An 18,458-nucleotide genomic window follows, 5' to 3' on the forward strand; every position below is an offset into this window, starting at 1 on the left:
ACTCAAATCAACTCTCCCCCTACTTATTCTCAGTCCCCTCTCACTACAACCAGCCCACCTACTGCACTTCTCTAAAACCAACTTACTTACTGTGCCTCAATCTTGTCTTTATTGCTGTTTCCTCCAGCCTCAAACTTTCTTCTCCTTGATATCCTACCAACTACTCTCCCATCTTCAAAGCTCTACTAAAATCACATCTCTTCCATGAAGCCTTCCCTGACTAATCTCTCTTCTCCCCACCCTATTCTCCCTACCTTATGCCCCATCTATGCCCTTGAATCTGTAGCACCTAAGCAGTACTTACCCCAGCCCTTCCCCCCACATCAGCACTTATGTACATTTTCTTTTACTCAGTCACTTCTCCTACTTGTAATTTATTTTAATATCTGTCTCCCTCCCTAGATTGTAAACTTCTTGAGAAAGCAAGGATCTTGTCTGTTTATTGTAGTCTCCCAAGGGATTAAAACAGTGCTCTGTGCACAGTAAAAGCTCAGTAAATAGTGGAAAATTTAATCACAGAATCTAGCTGTTAGCAATCATGACTCTATTGTGGGGTGCATCTGTACCTCATTATTAATTTGTAGATTTTTAAAAACGCAGCCCATGTACAAATGCAGTGCCACATAAGCTCTCTACAGGAATAGGTTTGATGTTCCTGTCATTCTTGTTAAAGTCTGTCGAGGGTAATGGAGTGAAAAAAGAGTGAGAAATGGAAAGGGGCCCAATACTGAAATAGAGCCAGGACTCCAGGAAGAACTGAAGGGTAATGGAGTGAAAAAAGAGTGAGAAATGGAAAGGGGCCCAATACTGAAATAGAGCCAGGACTCCAGGAAGAACTGAAATGGTGCCCATCCCAAATCACACATTCAAGGCCTTGATGTTCACTGGCCGTCAACAAGACACTGAAACAATTCAAATGGGCCTGAAAATAGCTCTTCTAGCATTTCAAAGAAGCGGAAGCTGTTACTGTAGCAAAGTGACTTTTTTTCTCCAACTCCAGAAAAGCAGCATGGGCCTCAGAGTTTAGAGGTCCTGCCTTCTAGTCCAGGCTCCTCCCCTTACCTGTTAGGTGACTTTTGGCAAATCACTTGAATTCTCTATGCCTCACTTCCCTCATCTGCTAAATAGGGGTTCAATACCTGTTCTCCCTGCTACTTAGACTGTGAGCCTCCTTGGGACCAGATTAGCATGTATCTACCCCAGTGCTTAGAATAGAGCTTGGCACATAGTAAGCACTTAAAAAAATACACTTGTATCTTCTTCAGTGCTTAGCACTGTGCTTGGCACATAGTAAATGGTTAAAAAATACTATTATCATTAGTATTAGTATTAATATTTAAAAGTAGCAGCCTGAATGTAAAAAAAGCAGTATGGCCTGGTGAATGAGCACACAACTGGGAATCAGGAGACCTGAGTTCTAATCCCAGATCCTCCACTAGCCTGCTTTGTGACCCTGGGCTAAACACTTAACATCTCTAGGCCTCAGTTTTCTCATCTGTAAAAAGTGAATAAAATGTCTATTCTCCCTCCCCCCAAGACTGTCAGCCTCACATGGGACAACAACTGTGTCTGATATGTCTATTCTGATATGTCTACCTTGTATCTACTCCAGTGCTTGACCAAAACCACTATTACTCTATCAGTAAATCTATCTGGGCCATTTTTACTGTCTCCATGTATCTTTTTCCAGTTAGAAAACAAGCAGGAAACAGTGACCTAATGGATAGAGCACAGGCCTGAAAGCCAGAAGGATCTGGGCTCTAATCCTGACTCCACCATTTGTCTGTTGTGTGACCCTGGGCAAGTCACTTCACTTCTCTGTGCCTCAGTTACCTCATCTGTAACGTGGGGATTAAGACTGTGAGCCCTATTTGGGACATGGACTGTGTCTGACCTGATTAATTTGTACCTACCCCAGAGTTTAGTATAGTACCTGGCACATAGTAAGCACATAGCAAATACCAGTTAAAAAAAATAGTTTAATGCAGATTCTTTCCTCAAAGTTACCTCAAGTTGAGCATGTTAAACTTCATAAGTCTAAAGGAAACTATAGGAAAGCTAAGATTTGTCAATAAACTCCTTGAGGGTGGGGGCAGTGTCTTACTTTGAGTGTGCTCTCCCAAGCACTCAGTAAAGAGCACTGCAATGAGGAGCACTTTCAGCAAGAGGTAGGAAAAGGAGATAGCAAATAAACACCGGTTTTCCATGTTCAACTCTCTAGTTTTTGATTAATTCCTTCTGGCTTTTCCTCCTTAATTTATAGCAATAGAACCCAGGGAAGAAAAAAGACAATGGAATGTGCCATCTGAGGGGGGGAAGGGGGGTTGACTGGGCCTGGAGGGCTGTGTAATTTGACCAAAGAGGATGCATCATCAGGCATCTCACAAGTGGCCTACCTGAAAGGTCAGTTGTCCTGATGGAGTTGGAGAAACTTACATGTTCTGCTACTGAATTTGTTTTGTCTAAGAGGCAACTTTACTTACAAACTACCCCAGTGCTTAGAACAGTGCTTGGCACATAGTAAGCACATTATTATTATTATTATTATTATTATTCTCAAAAGATCATTTCTCTCCCATTGGATCACTCCAGGAAATCTCACCTCTAGACTGGAAGCTCGTTGTGAGCAGGGAATGTGTCTAGTGATCTGCACATAGTAAATGCTCAATAATTACCACTGGTTGATTGATTGGGTCTGACATCTGCTTTCCAGGCTTGAAGTCCACTATGGAAACCTGCTTCACTCCCAAAGACATAAAAAAAATGGGGAAAAAAATCAAAGAAGCTCTATTCAGAGGAGAAAGGGATTTCCCTGGGTTTGATTTTAACCTACCATCAATGCCAAATTTTCTAAGTGTGAGTTGGACTTGAGTTTATTTCCTGACACTGGGCATCTGTCAGTTCCAACCCAATTTGCTTTTATCTACCTCAACACTTAGTACAGTGCCTAGCACAGAGTAAGGACTTAACAATACCATCAATATTATTATTATCATTATTATTGATAACCTTGCTGACCTGTGCTCATATGATGTTTTGATCTTTCATTTACTTTCAGAGATATCTGGAGGCCTGTGGGAGAAGAGAATTTCTATGGGAGAAGAGAATACCATAATTGTTTTATGGTATTTTTTTAAGTGCTTCCTATGTGCCAGGCACTGTACTAAGCCATGGGGTAGATATGAGCTAATCAGGTTGGACACAGACTATATCTACATGGGGCTCACAGTCTTAATCTCCATTTTACTGATGACAGAACTGAGGCACAGAAAAGTTAACTGACTTCCCCAAGGTCACACAGCAGTCAAGTGGTGGAGTCAGGATTAGAACCCAGCTCCTTCCAACTCCCAGGTCTATGCTCTAAAACTAGGCACCATTGTTTCTTGTGACCTAGACCAAGATCAGCAAAGGGGCACCATAAAGGATCTAGAGGGGGCAGAAACAAAAACACACTTCAGCAGGATACTGTTAACTAGAACTTTGAAGACCATTTTTGTTTTTGAATGAAAATTCATCAATGGTGTTTATTGACTGATTTCTGTGTGTAGAACACTGTGCTATGCATTCAGGAGAATACCTCTCCATTTCTCTTTTTTGTACTTCTAGCATTTTTGTGATCTTTGCACACAGCAAATGAATAGATTGGCAATAAGGAAGTTATATATTGGTGCTCAGTTTCTATAAGGAGTATATGGTTCCATGAATTATTTTATGGCCATTTCTCTAATGGAAATGCCAACTTTTTTAATAATTCAGGCAAAACATATATTGGTTTGATTTACCTAGGTAGCTAAGCTAAAGTTCTTTCTTGAAGGGGTAGTTGTGGGGGGTGGGGGGAAAGGGAAGGGGGTGGCTGAATTTTCTAAATGATTGCCCCAATTCTCCATTTCACTTTTTTAATGGTGCTCTGGTTTACTCAAGGAAGTGGAGGTCAGAAATCCTGTCTTCACCGCTTGCCTGCTATATGACACTGGGTATGCCACTTCACTTTTCTGTGCCTGTTACCTCATCTGTAAAATGGGGAGCCTTATGTGGAACAGGGATTGTGTCAAACCCAATTATCTTGTGTCAACCCCAGTGCTCAGTACAGTATCTGGCACCAAGTAAGTACTTAACAAATACCATTAAAAAAAGTTTGTTGATAGTTCCAGTAATCTACCCTAGTTTAGACAACCAATCAATAGCATTAATTGTGTGGTGACTGTGCAGAGCACAAGACAGTATAGTTAGTAGAAATTGACCCTGCCTTCAAGAAGCTTACAGTCTAGTCAGGGAGAGAGGGATGCTAAAATAGGCAGGGGAAAGAACAGAGTTTGAATAAGTGTAAAGAAGTGCTAGGGGGAGATTAAGAATCCAAGTGCTTAGAGGGTGGGCACTCCTGTATAGGTAACAGGTGTTACTGTGGTGGGCAATAAAGGGGGAGTTGTGAGATGAATCAGAGATGGCACACTGGAGAAGTCATTTTAGAAGGGCTTTGAAGATGGCCTGCTGGATATAAAAGCGGAGGCTGTTGCACAGGAAGGAAGGAGTGCATGATCCAGAAGCCCTCAGTGAGATGCAATGTGGCATAGTGGATGGTCAATCAGTCAATCGTATTTATTGAGCACTTGCTGTGTGCAGAGCACTGTACTAAGCACTTGAGAGAGTACAACAGACATTCCCTGCCTACAACTAGCTTACAGTCTAGAGGGGAGACAGGTATTAATATAAATTTCATATATGTACTTTGGGGCTAGGTTCTAATCCACTTGTTTGGTTTGTGATCTTGGGCAAGTCACTTAACTTCTCTGTGTCTATTTTATCTGTCAAATGGAGGTTAAAGACTGTGAGCCCCACATGGGAAGGGATTGCATCCAACTGATTAACTTGGATCTACCACAGTGCTTAATATAGTGTCTTGCACATAGTAAATGCCCAACAAATATCAATAAAAAAGAAGAGAGAGCTGAGGAGGCCCAGTGGGTAGATTGGAATTAGAGGAGTAAAACACATGAGCTGGGTTCAAGTGAGACAGGATCAAGGATAATTAGTGGGGAGAGCAGATTGAGTAATAAAACTGAAGACGTTCTGCTGAATGTGCAGAGAAATGGGCAATTATTGGTGAATTTGGAGGAGACATGCATTAAAAAATTATCTGGGTAGTGAAGCAATGACTGGGGAGCAGAGAAGACAGGGAAGTCTGTGAGGAAGGAGATGAGGTAATAGTAGGCAATATCAAGGAGGGCTTGGGATCTGGAGAAATGACTTTTTTAATGGTACTTGAGTGCTTGTGTTAATCAGATCAGACATAGTCCCTGTTCAACACGGGGCTCAGAGTCCAAATAAGAGGGAGAACAGGTACTAAATTCCCATTTTACAGTTGAGAAAACTCAAGGCACAGAGAAATGAAGTAACTTGCTTGAGTTCACTCTGGTGTTAAGTGGCAGAATGTTCTCTTTGACTCCCAGCTCTGGCCTCTTTCCACTAGGTCACGCTGCTTCTCAGTTAGTCATTCTGTCACTGAAGCATGTCCACATATTTTAAAAATGGTATTAAGTGCTTCCTAGGTTTCAAGCACTGGTCTAAGCATTGGGATAGATAGAAGCTAATCAAGTTGGACACAGTCCCTGTACCACATAGGGCCCACAGTCCAAGTAGGAGGGAGAACAGGTATCAATCCCCATTTTACAGTTGAGGGAACTGAAGCACAGAGAAGTGATGTGACTTGCCCAAGGTTACATGGCAGTTAAGTGGCATATGTTCTCTCTGACTCCCAGGCCCATCTAAGTCAACGGGAAGTTTTCTTGGAAGTCTGTCTTCCCTTTATTCTGCCAAGGCTGGGCTAAAATTTATCATTTTGAATGGGCCCAGGTCTGTTTACGTAGAATGTGAATGGACTGTTGAAAGCCAGTGACATAGTGCCAGGAAGAGGGTGAGAAATGAAAACCCCTGTGGTCCTCTCATCAAGGCAAGGAATTGGTATGTTAAAAGTCCCGATCTTTGTTTTACATTACTGTGTTTATTCATTCAACAGTATTTACTGAACACTTCTTAACTTCTCTGTGCCTGTTACCTCACCTGTAAAATGGGGATTGAGACTGTGATACCTCTAAGAAACAGGTATTGTGTCCAACCTGATTATCTTGTACCTACCCCAGAGCTTAGTATTACACTTGGCACATAGAAAGTGCTTAACAAATACCATAAAAAAAAAGAAGCAAAACAAAACCAAAACCCTTCTTCCCTAAGCATTTGGAAGGGAACAACAGTGATAGAAGGAAGGATTCCTGCCCTAAGGGAGCTTTTCCTTAATGATGTTAATCATACTACGAAAACAAATCCATGTCCAATTATTAATTTCAAACCCTTGGGCAGAAAATGGAAGTTCCCTCAAAATCTTTCCTTGAGTTTTCTTTTTTTTTCCTTTTCTATGCTTCAAGCCATTAATAATGGAAAAGAAGCCATCTTCAAACTGGAACGAAGAGAGCTGAAAGTCCAGGCCAACAAAGATCAATCAATGATATTTAAAGTGCTTAAAGCACTATACTGTTTGGGAGAGTACACCAGTTGATAGACAAGCTCTCTGTCTGCTGTGAAATACTGAGACATCTTGGGAACATTAAGAAGAAAGACAGGCCCTTATAGGGTGCCACAGCACACAACTGCTCTATTGATCTCAGTTTTACATTTTTTTAATTTATATTTTTATTGGTGTTGATGTTTTAATACTGAGTCTGAATTTTTAAAATACTTTCTACATTTGTCTACTACTTAACCATTAACACTTTGAGGACAGAGAACTGGCCTTAATACCTTTTTATAAGTTCCCCTTGGCCTTTTACAAAGCTCTATCCAGTGCAAAAGATGAAAATGTTAGTATGGAGCGGGATAGAATTACTGTCCATAATTTTCAATAGCAGCATCAGATATACTGGGAAGACAGGGGATGGGTAATCAGACTGACAGGTAGGTGGGAGGACAGTGGTTTATAATCCACCTGCCACTGATCAATTAGCTTCAAAACTTTGGGAGATGCTTTGATTGGCTAACCAGCCAACTAAAAAATCTGGAGCTCACCCAAGACATTCCTTTAGTCTGTAGTGGGGCTCAGGTTGACCAATTAAAAGTAGTCTCTCAGTTTTGCCACAACCTGTGTTTTCACCACATATTTTAGCTAGAGTGCTGTTAGGGAATTATGGCACCTTCTTCTGACAATGCAAATCTGTTTCAGAAATCAATCAATGGTATTTATTGAGCACTTACTGTGTGCAGAGCACTGAACTAAGCAATTAGGAGAGTACAATATTACAGAGTTGGTAGACATAATCCCTGCCCACAAGGACCTTGCAGTCTAAAGAGTACATTTTGGTGTCAGAAGGTGTGGCATTAGACACTGAATTATGTGAATTTTCTCTAATGTAGGTTTCTGAAAGAACATATAATAGGGGAACTGGGTATATTAATTGAGTCTAGAACTTTTATTATTTATCTCACTTGGCCAATTTATAGAGTACCCTACAGAGATCCTGAAGGTGCAATTCAGAACATATTTTTAGGTGCCAAACATATCCACTGAGAAAATTTTGCAGCTTAAATTCACCTCTGGGTAGGGAAGACCGCTCAGAGCATTACTCAATCGTAATTATTGAGTGCTTACTGTGTCTAGAGCACTGTACTATGGTGCTTGTAAAGTACAATTTGGCATTATTAACAAAGACAATTTCTCTTAGACTGCAATGCCAAAATATAACAGCACTGCCCAGTCACAGAACAGGAATCAAAAGACTACATCTATATTAATGAAGGGGCTGCTTGTATGTTGTATTTTTGAAGGTAGGAACATGAAGATTTTGCACTGAGAAAAAAAACTACAAAAAAACCTCTAGTGCTGTGAGAAAGTTCAAGGAAGTATACCTAAGTGACACATAAAAACTTTAAGCAGACACCTGAGCTTTTCCATCTGTAACTAAACAGGTTCTAACAATCATATTTGTTTCCATTTCCACTTTCAAAATATGCTGACAAAATTTAAGGTTAGAATTTTTATTCACAGTTAAATCAGTATTACAGAAAAAAAAACCCTTTCCCAAACTGAAGGTTACCAATAAATTATAAGCACTTAAATAAAAGCTGGATTAAAAGGGATTCCTATTTCTAAATTCTGCTAAAGACTTGCATTCAGTTATTCATAAATCTTCAACAGGTCAACTAAGTGCAATATAAGCCAATTACATGATTTTGTGCTTCAAAAAAAAGTCAGAAGTCAAGGGCTTGAAATATATTAATTTTGTCAAAGGGAAGCTAGACTGTGAACAGGTAAGGCTTTGGATAGAAGCTATGGCTATGATTGATGATAATGCATTTCCTTAGACAAGTATGTTCAGTAGACACTAAATCAATGTGAACATAGTAAGGGTGAGAAAGGCCCATGAAAATCTCCTAGGTTTGCAGATCTTTTGGGATTAGACGGTTGGGTTCATTGCTTATCAGCATCAATGGCATTTATTGCATACAACTGTGCACAGAGCACTGTACCAAGTGCTTGGGAAAGTACAATAGAACAGAGTTGGTAGACAGGTTCCCTGCCCACAAGGAGACTCCGTGCCCTTTAATAGAGCAGGAGTCCCAAACTTATATAACCTGGATCAAAAGGGAAAAAACAACTCCATTATCTCAAATATCAGGCTACCCATATTAGCCACCGTCTCGGGCTTGCTGGATAACTGAATTTTTACCGTAATAAATTCTAACTTGCCAGTAAAAACAAGTATTTTGGGTCAGCTTCAGACCAGGTGAGAATTCAGGGTAGTAAAGTTGCCTGTAGCAACCAGAATATTGAAGCCTCCACTCTGAGGCCCAAAATGACCTGGTTAAATTTGGACAAAGGATTCAGAAGATAAGGCACGGAGACAAACCAGGTGTATTTCTGGAAGGTTACATTGAGATTCAGGACTAATAACACCATGAGAAGCTGACCAATATAGTTTAGGAAAAAAAAATCGTAAGTCTGAAGTCACTTAACCTATGGCAATTTAGAGCCCAGAAGCTAAACACAGAGGCAGAATCTTTATTTCACAAGATTAAAGATATAGTACAAAATGAATCTGTACATCTTTCTATTAACAGGATTTTTGTTTGTACAATTATATTATACATTCCACCAGCCTTTATACTGCATTTTTAAAAAATACAAAATAAGTTTATAAAAATGCTTACCAGGTTGTTTCTTCAAAATGCCAGTTGGTAACTTAATGTCTTTCCCATATTTTCTGTCCCCTACACAGTTGTAGTGTTATCTTGACCACACTAACCTTTTTGGTTATTGTTGAATCAAAATGTAGTTTTTTTGGGGGGAGGAGGGCTAAAGAAAATACTGGTGTGTCAGAAATCCCCCCATATCTGCTGTGTTAATGCATTACATCAACCTTTAACTGAGCCGTACCTGATCTTTATTAGAGAAAAAAGGGAGTCAGTTTTTGAGACTAAAAAAATTCTTATGTTGCAACTTTTAAACCAAGAAAGAGCAGCCGGAAAAAAAAATCCAGTTTTTATTGTCTACATTTAAATTGCTTTGGGCAATTTCACCCCTGCTGAAAAATCATCCAAATACTTCATTTCCATTTTAATTTTGAAAGCCACATGAGATTAAAAGAAAGAAAATTTGCATCAAAACAGAATCCTTGAAGCTTCACAGATCCTGTTATTGACTCTTCTTTGGCAGCCAAAATATTGTGACACATCCAAAGCTAATTCCAAAACAATTACAGGTGATGCCAGCTGTCAAAGGAGGAAATATTTAAAACCCCGAAGTCTCTTCGTGGCAGGTAAAAGGAAGCATTTTAACCAAGCAGTCTGTTCTGAGCTGTGTGAAATAAGCCGATCTATCTTCTATGAGTTTCTAAAGAATATTAGAAATTTTCATAATCAGATTCATAAAAGACTGTGGTGATCAATTTAAGAGACTATATTCACACACATATTTCTAAATTATTGGATTGAGGGAAAAGAAAGATAGAGGGAAGAAAGAGAGGAAGAGAACTCCTTCCCGAAATTAATTTAGGCTCCTAGAGAGGTATCAGTGTCACTGTAATTTAATACAGCCTCAAACAACATTACTGTCAGGTGCAAGTTTCCACTTTGTTGTCCAAATCACTCCAGAAAGCTTCAAACCAGATAGCCACATACCTTCAACAGCACCAACTTCATTGACTCACAGTTTGATTTGGCTTTACATATTAAGCAATGTCTTTTGAATAAAGAAGTGATTCAACCTCCCTTTTACGTGCCATGCTCACTAACAGAAAATGAGGTGTACCATGAAACTAGGAAAAATGAAAACCTAGTATTAGAGCAAAAAAAAATCAAAGATACAGCCAATATCATTAGGAATCGGAAACAGGTGTCCAAGGTAAAATATGCTAAGAGTCCTACCCCTTTCATTCTTCTTAGAAGCCAAGATACAGTATGGATTGGACAAAGAGAGCAAGGATTACCACAATGAAATGAAGCTGTTCTCTAAACTATTTACCTATGGGTTCTACTAAATCTCCCTAACCCCTGAGTTAGGTTAATGTCACTGACATTAACTAGCTTCTGCTACTGTCATTGTATTCAAATGGATGCCATTCAATTAGATTGGTGGAGATCATAAGAATAGGGAGAAATATTAAAAAAAACCAAACCTTATTGCTTACATATGATGCCCTTCTTGGAAAAAACAATTTCAAGGACAACCTAGGGTGGGGTGAAAAAGGGTGGAGTTTACTTCCTTGGATCAATTATCTGAAGGCAGAGGACACACTAAATGCTCATACAAGGCCCACTTTGCCTATTGCTAGGACTAACTCCAGAGTAGGCTGGGATTATCTGAATGATTCAAGAATAAAGGCAGGCTGGTCAAGCAGTACACTGATTAAAAAAAATGCATTTGTTGGCAAACAGGATTAGCTTTCCACCAGCCTTCATGTGGTTGCATCTTGTGCCAAACAAAACATGATGGAGGGGAAATGAAGGCAAAGGTGAAAATGTGGAGGAGGGAGAAATTTAGCTGATGGTGAAGGGAAATATGCAGGGAAAAAAATAACTGACATTAATAAACAACATGAGTTAACACAGCTCTTATAAATTCTATACTGTTTCCTCTTTAGAATACTAGGGCATGGTGGCCCCTTCATCTCTTCTCACTTCTCCCCCAACTCCTCAACCCTAGGCCAACTGGATTGCATCACAAGTCCCCCTGAGAAATGAGGAAGGTGGTGAGGAGCAGCAAGGGGAAAGAGATACACACTGCAATTTCAATATTCTATCTCGAGCTTCGTTTGCATTGGAAACTGGAGCAGCCCAAAACAATGTTCTTTTTAACATTTAAGGGGGAGGGTTCCACCTCAGATATGTTTATAACTATTCAATATTTATATCCTTCCCAGTTATTCTTTTGCTTAACAACTTCTTCATAAATCATTGGATTAAAAAAAATTCAAAAAAAGGTTCACAATTTCAGCTTCAAAGCTCTTGTGGATATCCCAAATTAATCAAAACAAGTTCTAAAGAAAATCCCAACCTCAGAGAACAAAACCCTTTTCTGGCCATGGAGGTGATTGGCTCCAAGTACCCCAGTGGATAATGGATGAGGGTGAGGAAGAAGTACCGAAAATCGGAATTCACAGACTACATCCGCACCCACTGGTAAACAAGTCATACACTGGCCTCTTCATACACCTTATAGGGACTACTGGCGAGTCACATCTAACAGGTGACAGACATCCATCATATCAAGTATTTATTCACCTACATTCTTTTTCCTACCAAGGAAACGGAATCCCCATTTTCTTCTATTACTTACCTGGGAAAGCCCAGGCAGATTTGAGTTATAATTCTCTCATTATTTCCCCAGTGCTACCTGTCTGATAAGGAGAGGGTGAAATAACTGCCAAGCAAGCAGCTCATCTGCTATTGCAACAAACACCTTGAGAGAAAAAGAGGGAAGTGACTCCTAAAAAGGTTATTTTTCCTTTCTTCACCCACTGAAATGCACCAACTTTTGGTTCTCTTATCTGACCTCTCGAGTTCAGAGCCATAATAGTTTCCCCTGCACCCAGGTGACAGTGATCTTTCGTCCTTGAGAAATCCATGAAACGGATCGTATCTTTCAGCCCTTGTGCAAAATGAAATGCAAGTTATATCGATTGCACGTCAAATGCTTCCGCTTTTTACGAATGTTACTTCAACTTGTCAAAACCGTGCAATTTTTCTATTTCCAAAGAGAAAGCTTGAAGGCAACATTTTTTTCCCTTACATTTACTTCATCTCCTCATTTCTGGACCAGAAGCTCAAAAATAAACAAGCAATTATAATTGGGCAGGCAATTGGTAAAGTAGAACAAGAAAACGGCTCATTGCATTTGCAAATTTCGTGTTACTAAGTCACATTTCAGGTTCTCTTTAACCAGGATTTTCACTGCTGCTTGGAAGAGAGAAATTGTGCAGTATACAATGTTAGGTGATTCAGAATTACAGGGATCGAGAACCCACTGTCCTCCCCAACCTTGGAAATTAAGAACAAATGGGAAACATAGAATATGTACACTTGTGGTATACATTAGTAAAATAATTTATATCATTTATCACAGTTCCAGAACACTCTGAAGACATCAATCATTTCACTTCGAAGTTACGCTCTGCGTTTTGAATTTTCGCACACATGAAAGATGACCCTGTGACTGGATTTTCCTTTTTACACGGACCAGCTCCTCACGTCAAAGCACAAGACCTTCAAGTTGGGGACTAGAAGAGGTTCCATGCTCTAAGTGAATGACCACCAGCAGGCCTCAAGAAACACAGCTGCCTATGGCAGGCATTACTCTTGAGCACCTGGCTTGGATTTCCTGGAAAAATCAAACGAAAGCCACTGAAAGTTGTTATTCCATATGGCACTGAAACAATCAACTCAGTCTAAGTAAGAGTTACTTATCCCTGAAAACCAAGGCATCAAATTTGAAGCAGCGAAAATAATTAAATGCTCCTTGGGACACCCTTTGGGGGTACGTGGTCACCGATCTATCTGAAATCACCGTCACGGAGTTCCCAGGGAGCAGGTTCGGCTCGTCCTCAGCGGTCATTGTGGGACACGGCGTGCGGTCACTGCTATTGTTGGGGCTGTGGTTCCGGGGCTTCCTGCGGGGGCGGTGCTGGCCGGGGCCCTGCCGGTCTGGGCATAGCCTGGTGTTGCCTTTGCCGGTATGCTATGACAGTCCCCAACAGCAAGGCGATGATCGTCATGAGGTAAAGGTCCCATTCTGGCCCCAAGAGCTGGTCCATATCGAGCTGGGAGAAGATTTCCCGGACCTTAATGAGAATGACACCACATGGGGGGAGAGGGAACAGGACATAGTCAGTTTCATGCTGGTGGCCTTTCCAAATTTTAAAAATGAGGAGTCCACACCCAAGAGACCAGATGGGAAGTTCGACAAACTGCCCTGAAGCTGCACAGCTACCACTTGGAGTTTTATGACATGGTCCCATCACCTAAATGCTGCTTGGACTTTGACTGATTATCTGAGGAGGGAGAAGACCTAAGCTGCTGCCTCTGAGGTAACTGGATTTCAAAACTTCCTAGGTAGGTTGTGTTTCAGCTCAATACTTCCTTACAGCTTAATCGCACCTGCCCAAGCAGTGTGGTTTAGTGGAAAGAGCACGGGCTTGGGAGTCAGAGGTCATAGGTTCTAATCCTGGCTCTGCCACTTGTCAGCTGTGTGACTTTGGGCAAGTCACTTAACTTCTTTGTGCCTCACTTACCTCATCTATAAAATGGGGATTAAGAGTGTGAGCCCCCGTGGGACAACCTGATAACCCTGTATCTATCCCAGTGCTTACAACAGTGCTTGGCACATAGTATGCACTTAACAAATACCATCATTCTACATATTGGAGATGGGGATGATTAAACTAGTACTGCTTAGTAATCAACATGAGTGGGTGGGGCGTGGGGAGGGCGTCCTGTATTCCCAGGCAATGACTACACCTCTAGAATGTTATGGTGGGCTCCCACCCCACTCCAGGACAATAATAATAATAACAATAGTTATTATTATGGTATTTGTTAAGCGCTTACTGTGTGTCAGGCACTGAACTAAGCACTGGGATGGATACAAGCAAATTGGGTTGAACACAGTCCCTGTCCCAAGTGGGGCTCACAATCTTAATCCCCATGTTACAGATGAGGTAACTGAAGCACTGAGAAGTAAAGTGACTTGCCCAAGGTCACAAAGTGGCAGATTCGGGATTAGAGCCCATTATCTTCTGATTCTCAAGCCCGTGCTCTATCCACTAAACCATGCTCCTTCTCTGTGATTTGTCGAAGGTCAAGCTGATGGGTGGTGGAGTAGAAGTAGAATCCAGGTCCTACTGACTACCAGACCCATGTTCTAACCACTAGGCCAAGCTACTTTGGGTCTCAGGTATTTTAATAGGTCGATGCAACTTTATCCAATTCCTTCCAGAGTTTGAAAACACATAAAATTAGGGTCTATTTTAGAGGACTTCACAAACAAGATAATGGTTGCAAAGACGCCCCCCACAATATTAACTTTTGCCTCCTGAAATCAACTCATTGTGTGGTAATAATGGACAACACTGGATCTACTTCTTCCAGAGAATAACAACAACAATAATAATAATATTAGTATTTAAGTATTTTGTGCCAGGGAATTACAATAGTACTTAATCATTAGGGTAGATTCAAGGTTGCCATGTTGGACACTGTCCCTATCCTTCATGGGGCTTACAATGTTAATCCCCATTCAGAGATGAGGGAACTGAGGCACAGAGAAGTTAAGTGACTTGCCCAAAGTTACACACTACACAAGTGGCAAAGCTGGGCTTAGAACCCAAGTCCTTCTGACTCCCTGGCCCATTCTCTATCCACAAGGCCATGCTGCGTCTTAACCCCCACAGTCAGAGTTGGGGAAAGAATTATTTCTCCCTGCTCACACACTCAGGAAATCTGAGGGGAATCTGCCTGGAAAGACTTTATATAAATTCACTGTGGGCAGAGAACATGTCTTCTGACTTTGTTGTATGGTAGTCTCCCAAGCGTTTAGTACAGTGCTCTGCACATAGTAAGTGCTCAAAAAATACAATTGATTGACTGATCTGAAACATCAGGATCACGGAGAGGCACAGAGGTCCCAAAGGGCCACTTACATTTGCATCCCTGACATACTGCAAAGAGTAGACAACCCCAAGTTTGCAGAGTGCTAGGAACACAGGAACTTGAGCATCCGGGCTGGCTTCAGCTGCCATGTCGTAAAAACGTTTTGCTAGGTGAATATCCTGAAAATAAACATACAATCCATTAAGACTAATCTTGGAATGGAAAAAGACAGAAAATCAGTTGAACCAGCATCTACTTCTGGGCGAGGACTAAGTCCTTCCATTTCCTTAGGGAATCAACTAGCAACTCAAGGAAGTTATTAAATTTAACAAGCCTCCATCTGTTTGATATATCTGCTTATTACCTTTGATTTTAAAAAGAAACATTAAAAAACCCCCTTCAAAGCATGCTTTCCTTCTCACGGAGTAGCAATTTTCTTTTCCCTAGGTCATACCCACTTCCTCCAACACCACCTAAACTCTTCTGTGCCAATTAAGTACTTATGTGTCCTCCTGCAGCCCTTCTGTACACATTAACTTGCATTCTTTACTATTTAAAAACTTACTCCTCAACAGGCCTGTTCTTTCCTTCCTCTTCTCTGTCTATAAATAAATGTCTGTCTCCCCAGCTAGACTATATGATCCTTGAGGACAGGGATCAGGTCTTCTAACTCTAGTGTACACCCCCGATGCTCAATAACTACTATTAACTGACAGTAACATTTCACTCCTTGCTTTTAACAACCCTTCTGGTGAATTCCAGAAGAAAGCCTGACACTCCTTGCTCTGCTGTAGTGGAACTACAAGTTACAGTTCTACTATAGATGAAAATAGTTTGAAAATACTATTTTGAAAATTGTGACACCAGGGTCCCATTCCCCACTTTAGAATGTAAAAACTTTTTTTAAAAATCCTCAGTGGTATTTAAATGCTATGTGTCAGGTACGGTACTAAATGCTGGATTAGATACAAGTTGATCAGGTTAGAAAAAATCCCTGTCCCGCTTGGGGCTCACAATCTTTATCCCCATTTCGCAGATGAAGGAACTGAGGCACAGAAAAATGACTTGTCCAAAGTTACATAGCAGTAAGTGGCAGAGGCAGATTAGAACCCAGGTCCTTCTAACTGCCAGGTCTGCACTCTAGCCACTAGGCCACACTGCTTTGTTGTTGGCAGGGAACATGTTTACCAACTCTTGTTCTATTGTACTCTCCCAAGCATTTACTAGAGTGCCCTGCATGTGCTAAGGGCTTCATAAATATGATTGATTGAATGTCCTGTTGAAAATCACCCCCAAAAATCAGAGACAAGAATCTAGTGCTCAGTGTGCTTCCCACTAGAAATCAGGGATGTGGGAAGTCAGAGAGTGGCCCCGCACCCTGAGTGGGGGAGGAGGTAAAATCAGACCCCTACTGTGTCCCTGTGTTTGTCTAGTTGGTTCACTCTTGGCTGAAGCTCACGGTCCTAGCGTCAAGTGCAGTAATGAGCTTCCTCTATGCACTGGAGGAAGGAGAAGGGTGGGCAGGATATTATGGTGCCTCCTAAACCGACGTGGATACCTGGGACCTCTAGCCACCCATTACTGAGGGATCCCATTGTGCTACCCCTAAGGAGAGACAGACTCTTCTTTGGTCCATGCCAATACTTACAATAGCACAAGAACCCTTGGAAACCTCTTACAAATTAAGAGCAATGTTCAAGTCCAAAGTACTTGACAAATGTTTATTTTCCGATTTTCTAATAGTTTTCTAGAGTTCGTGAAGTCAATGAATTTTTTTAATGATATTTGTATTATGTGCCAGGTACTCTACTAAGCGCTGGGGTGGATATAAGCTAATCAGGTTGGACATAGGCCACGTGCCACAAGGGGCTCACAACCTTAATCCCCATTTTACAGATGAGGTAACTGAGGCCCAGAGAAGTGAAGTGACTTGCCCACTGTCACAGAGCAGACAAGCAGCAGATCTAAGATTAGAACCCAGGTCCTCTGCCAGGCTTTGCTCAATTCATGACCTCCACATTTGACAGGGGGCCTGGGAAACTACAATTCTATAGAATTTGGATCCTGGCATTCCTGGACCAAGCTCGGTGGTCCAGGCTAGTGCCTGGAGGCAAAAGTGTGCCCCATGTGTGTTGAGACATTGGTGAGAAGCAAAAAAAGCAGCTGTAAATGTGCCTCTGTCGAAGTGCCATTACTAACTTGTTTCAAGATGAAAGGATGATGAAAAATCCACACAACAGTGCTCTCGTGGCTTTGTGGATAGAGCTCGGCCTGGGAGTCAAAAGGATCTGAGTTCTAATCCTGACTCCTCTACATGTCTGCTGTGTGATTTTGGGCCAGTCACAACTTCTCTGGTCCTCAGTTACCTCATCTGTAAAATGGGGATTAAGACTGTGAGCCCCATGTGGGAAAGAGATGGGGTCCGACCTGATTAACTTGTATCTACCCCAGTGCTTAGAACAGAGCAAGCGCTTAATAAGTACCATAATTATTACTATTAACATAAATGAAGATTTTGAAAGCTTCAGGCTCATGCAGCAGCAGAATGTTTGCTGGAAGCTGTGCTCACCTGCTTGATGCCAAGACCTTTCTCATGCATATAGCCCAAGTTAAACATAGCCTGGGCACTGTGTTGTTGCTCTGATGCCAGGCGATAATGGATGAACGCGGTCTCGTAATCCACATCAGTACCAAACCCATAGAAGTGGTAGTCACCAAGTTTAATTCTCGCTACAGTGTAGCCTAGAACAAAAAGATAACATTAAAAGAATTTAGCTGGACAAGTGACATATTGCTGGCTTTACAAAAAGATCTTCAGCCCCAAAGGGACAACTTGTTTTCTAATGATGCTTCTTCTTTGGCTATTGGGAGATACATCCAACGTAAGACGGGATCTCTTCCATTTGGGACTCAGGAACACACTTCCCATCCAAGTACAAATCTGTGAAAAAATTATATTGGGGAGCAGGTGGCTTCTGTGACTCTGAAAAGGGCTTTACAGAGGTAACTGGGGGCCAGCGGCAGCATGAAAAGCAGTGTGGCCTTGTGGATAAAGCTTGGGCCTGGGAGTCAGAAGGACTTGGGTTTTAATCCCAGCTCCATCACTTGTGGCTGTGTGACCTTGACTGATTGAAAGTGGTGTGGCCTAGTGGATAGAATATAAGCCAGGAAGTCAGAAGGACCTGGGTTAATCCCAGATCTGGCACTCGTTTGCAGTGTGACCCTGGGCAAGTCACTTCACTTCTCTGGGCCTCAAGTTACCTCATCTCTAAAATGGAGATTAAGAGTATGAGCCCCACAGGGACTGTGTCTAACCCAATTTGCATATA

General features: G+C 41.4%; 1 protein-coding gene across 2 annotated transcripts in view; it reads right to left on the reverse strand.

Moving 5' to 3' along the window:
- Positions 1-8,006: 8,006 nt before the first annotated feature.
- Positions 8,007-18,458, reverse strand: part of SEL1L (SEL1L adaptor subunit of ERAD E3 ubiquitin ligase) — a 68,108-nt gene continuing 57,656 nt past the window's right edge. For both annotated transcript variants that reach the window (XM_029054920.2, XM_029054849.2), the window contains exons 19-21: positions 17,699-17,871; positions 15,180-15,308; positions 8,007-13,322 (exon numbers count right to left, since the gene is read on the reverse strand). In XM_029054920.2, the coding sequence (XP_028910753.1) occupies positions 13,122-13,322; positions 15,180-15,308; positions 17,699-17,871 (503 nt within the window). In that variant the 3' untranslated portion in view covers positions 8,007-13,121. The remainder of the gene's footprint in view (positions 13,323-15,179; positions 15,309-17,698; positions 17,872-18,458) is intronic.

The sequence above is a fragment of the Ornithorhynchus anatinus genome, chromosome 1, assembly GCF_004115215.2.
Source record: "Ornithorhynchus anatinus isolate Pmale09 chromosome 1, mOrnAna1.pri.v4, whole genome shotgun sequence".
Classification (NCBI taxonomy): domain Eukaryota; kingdom Metazoa; phylum Chordata; class Mammalia; order Monotremata; family Ornithorhynchidae; genus Ornithorhynchus; species Ornithorhynchus anatinus.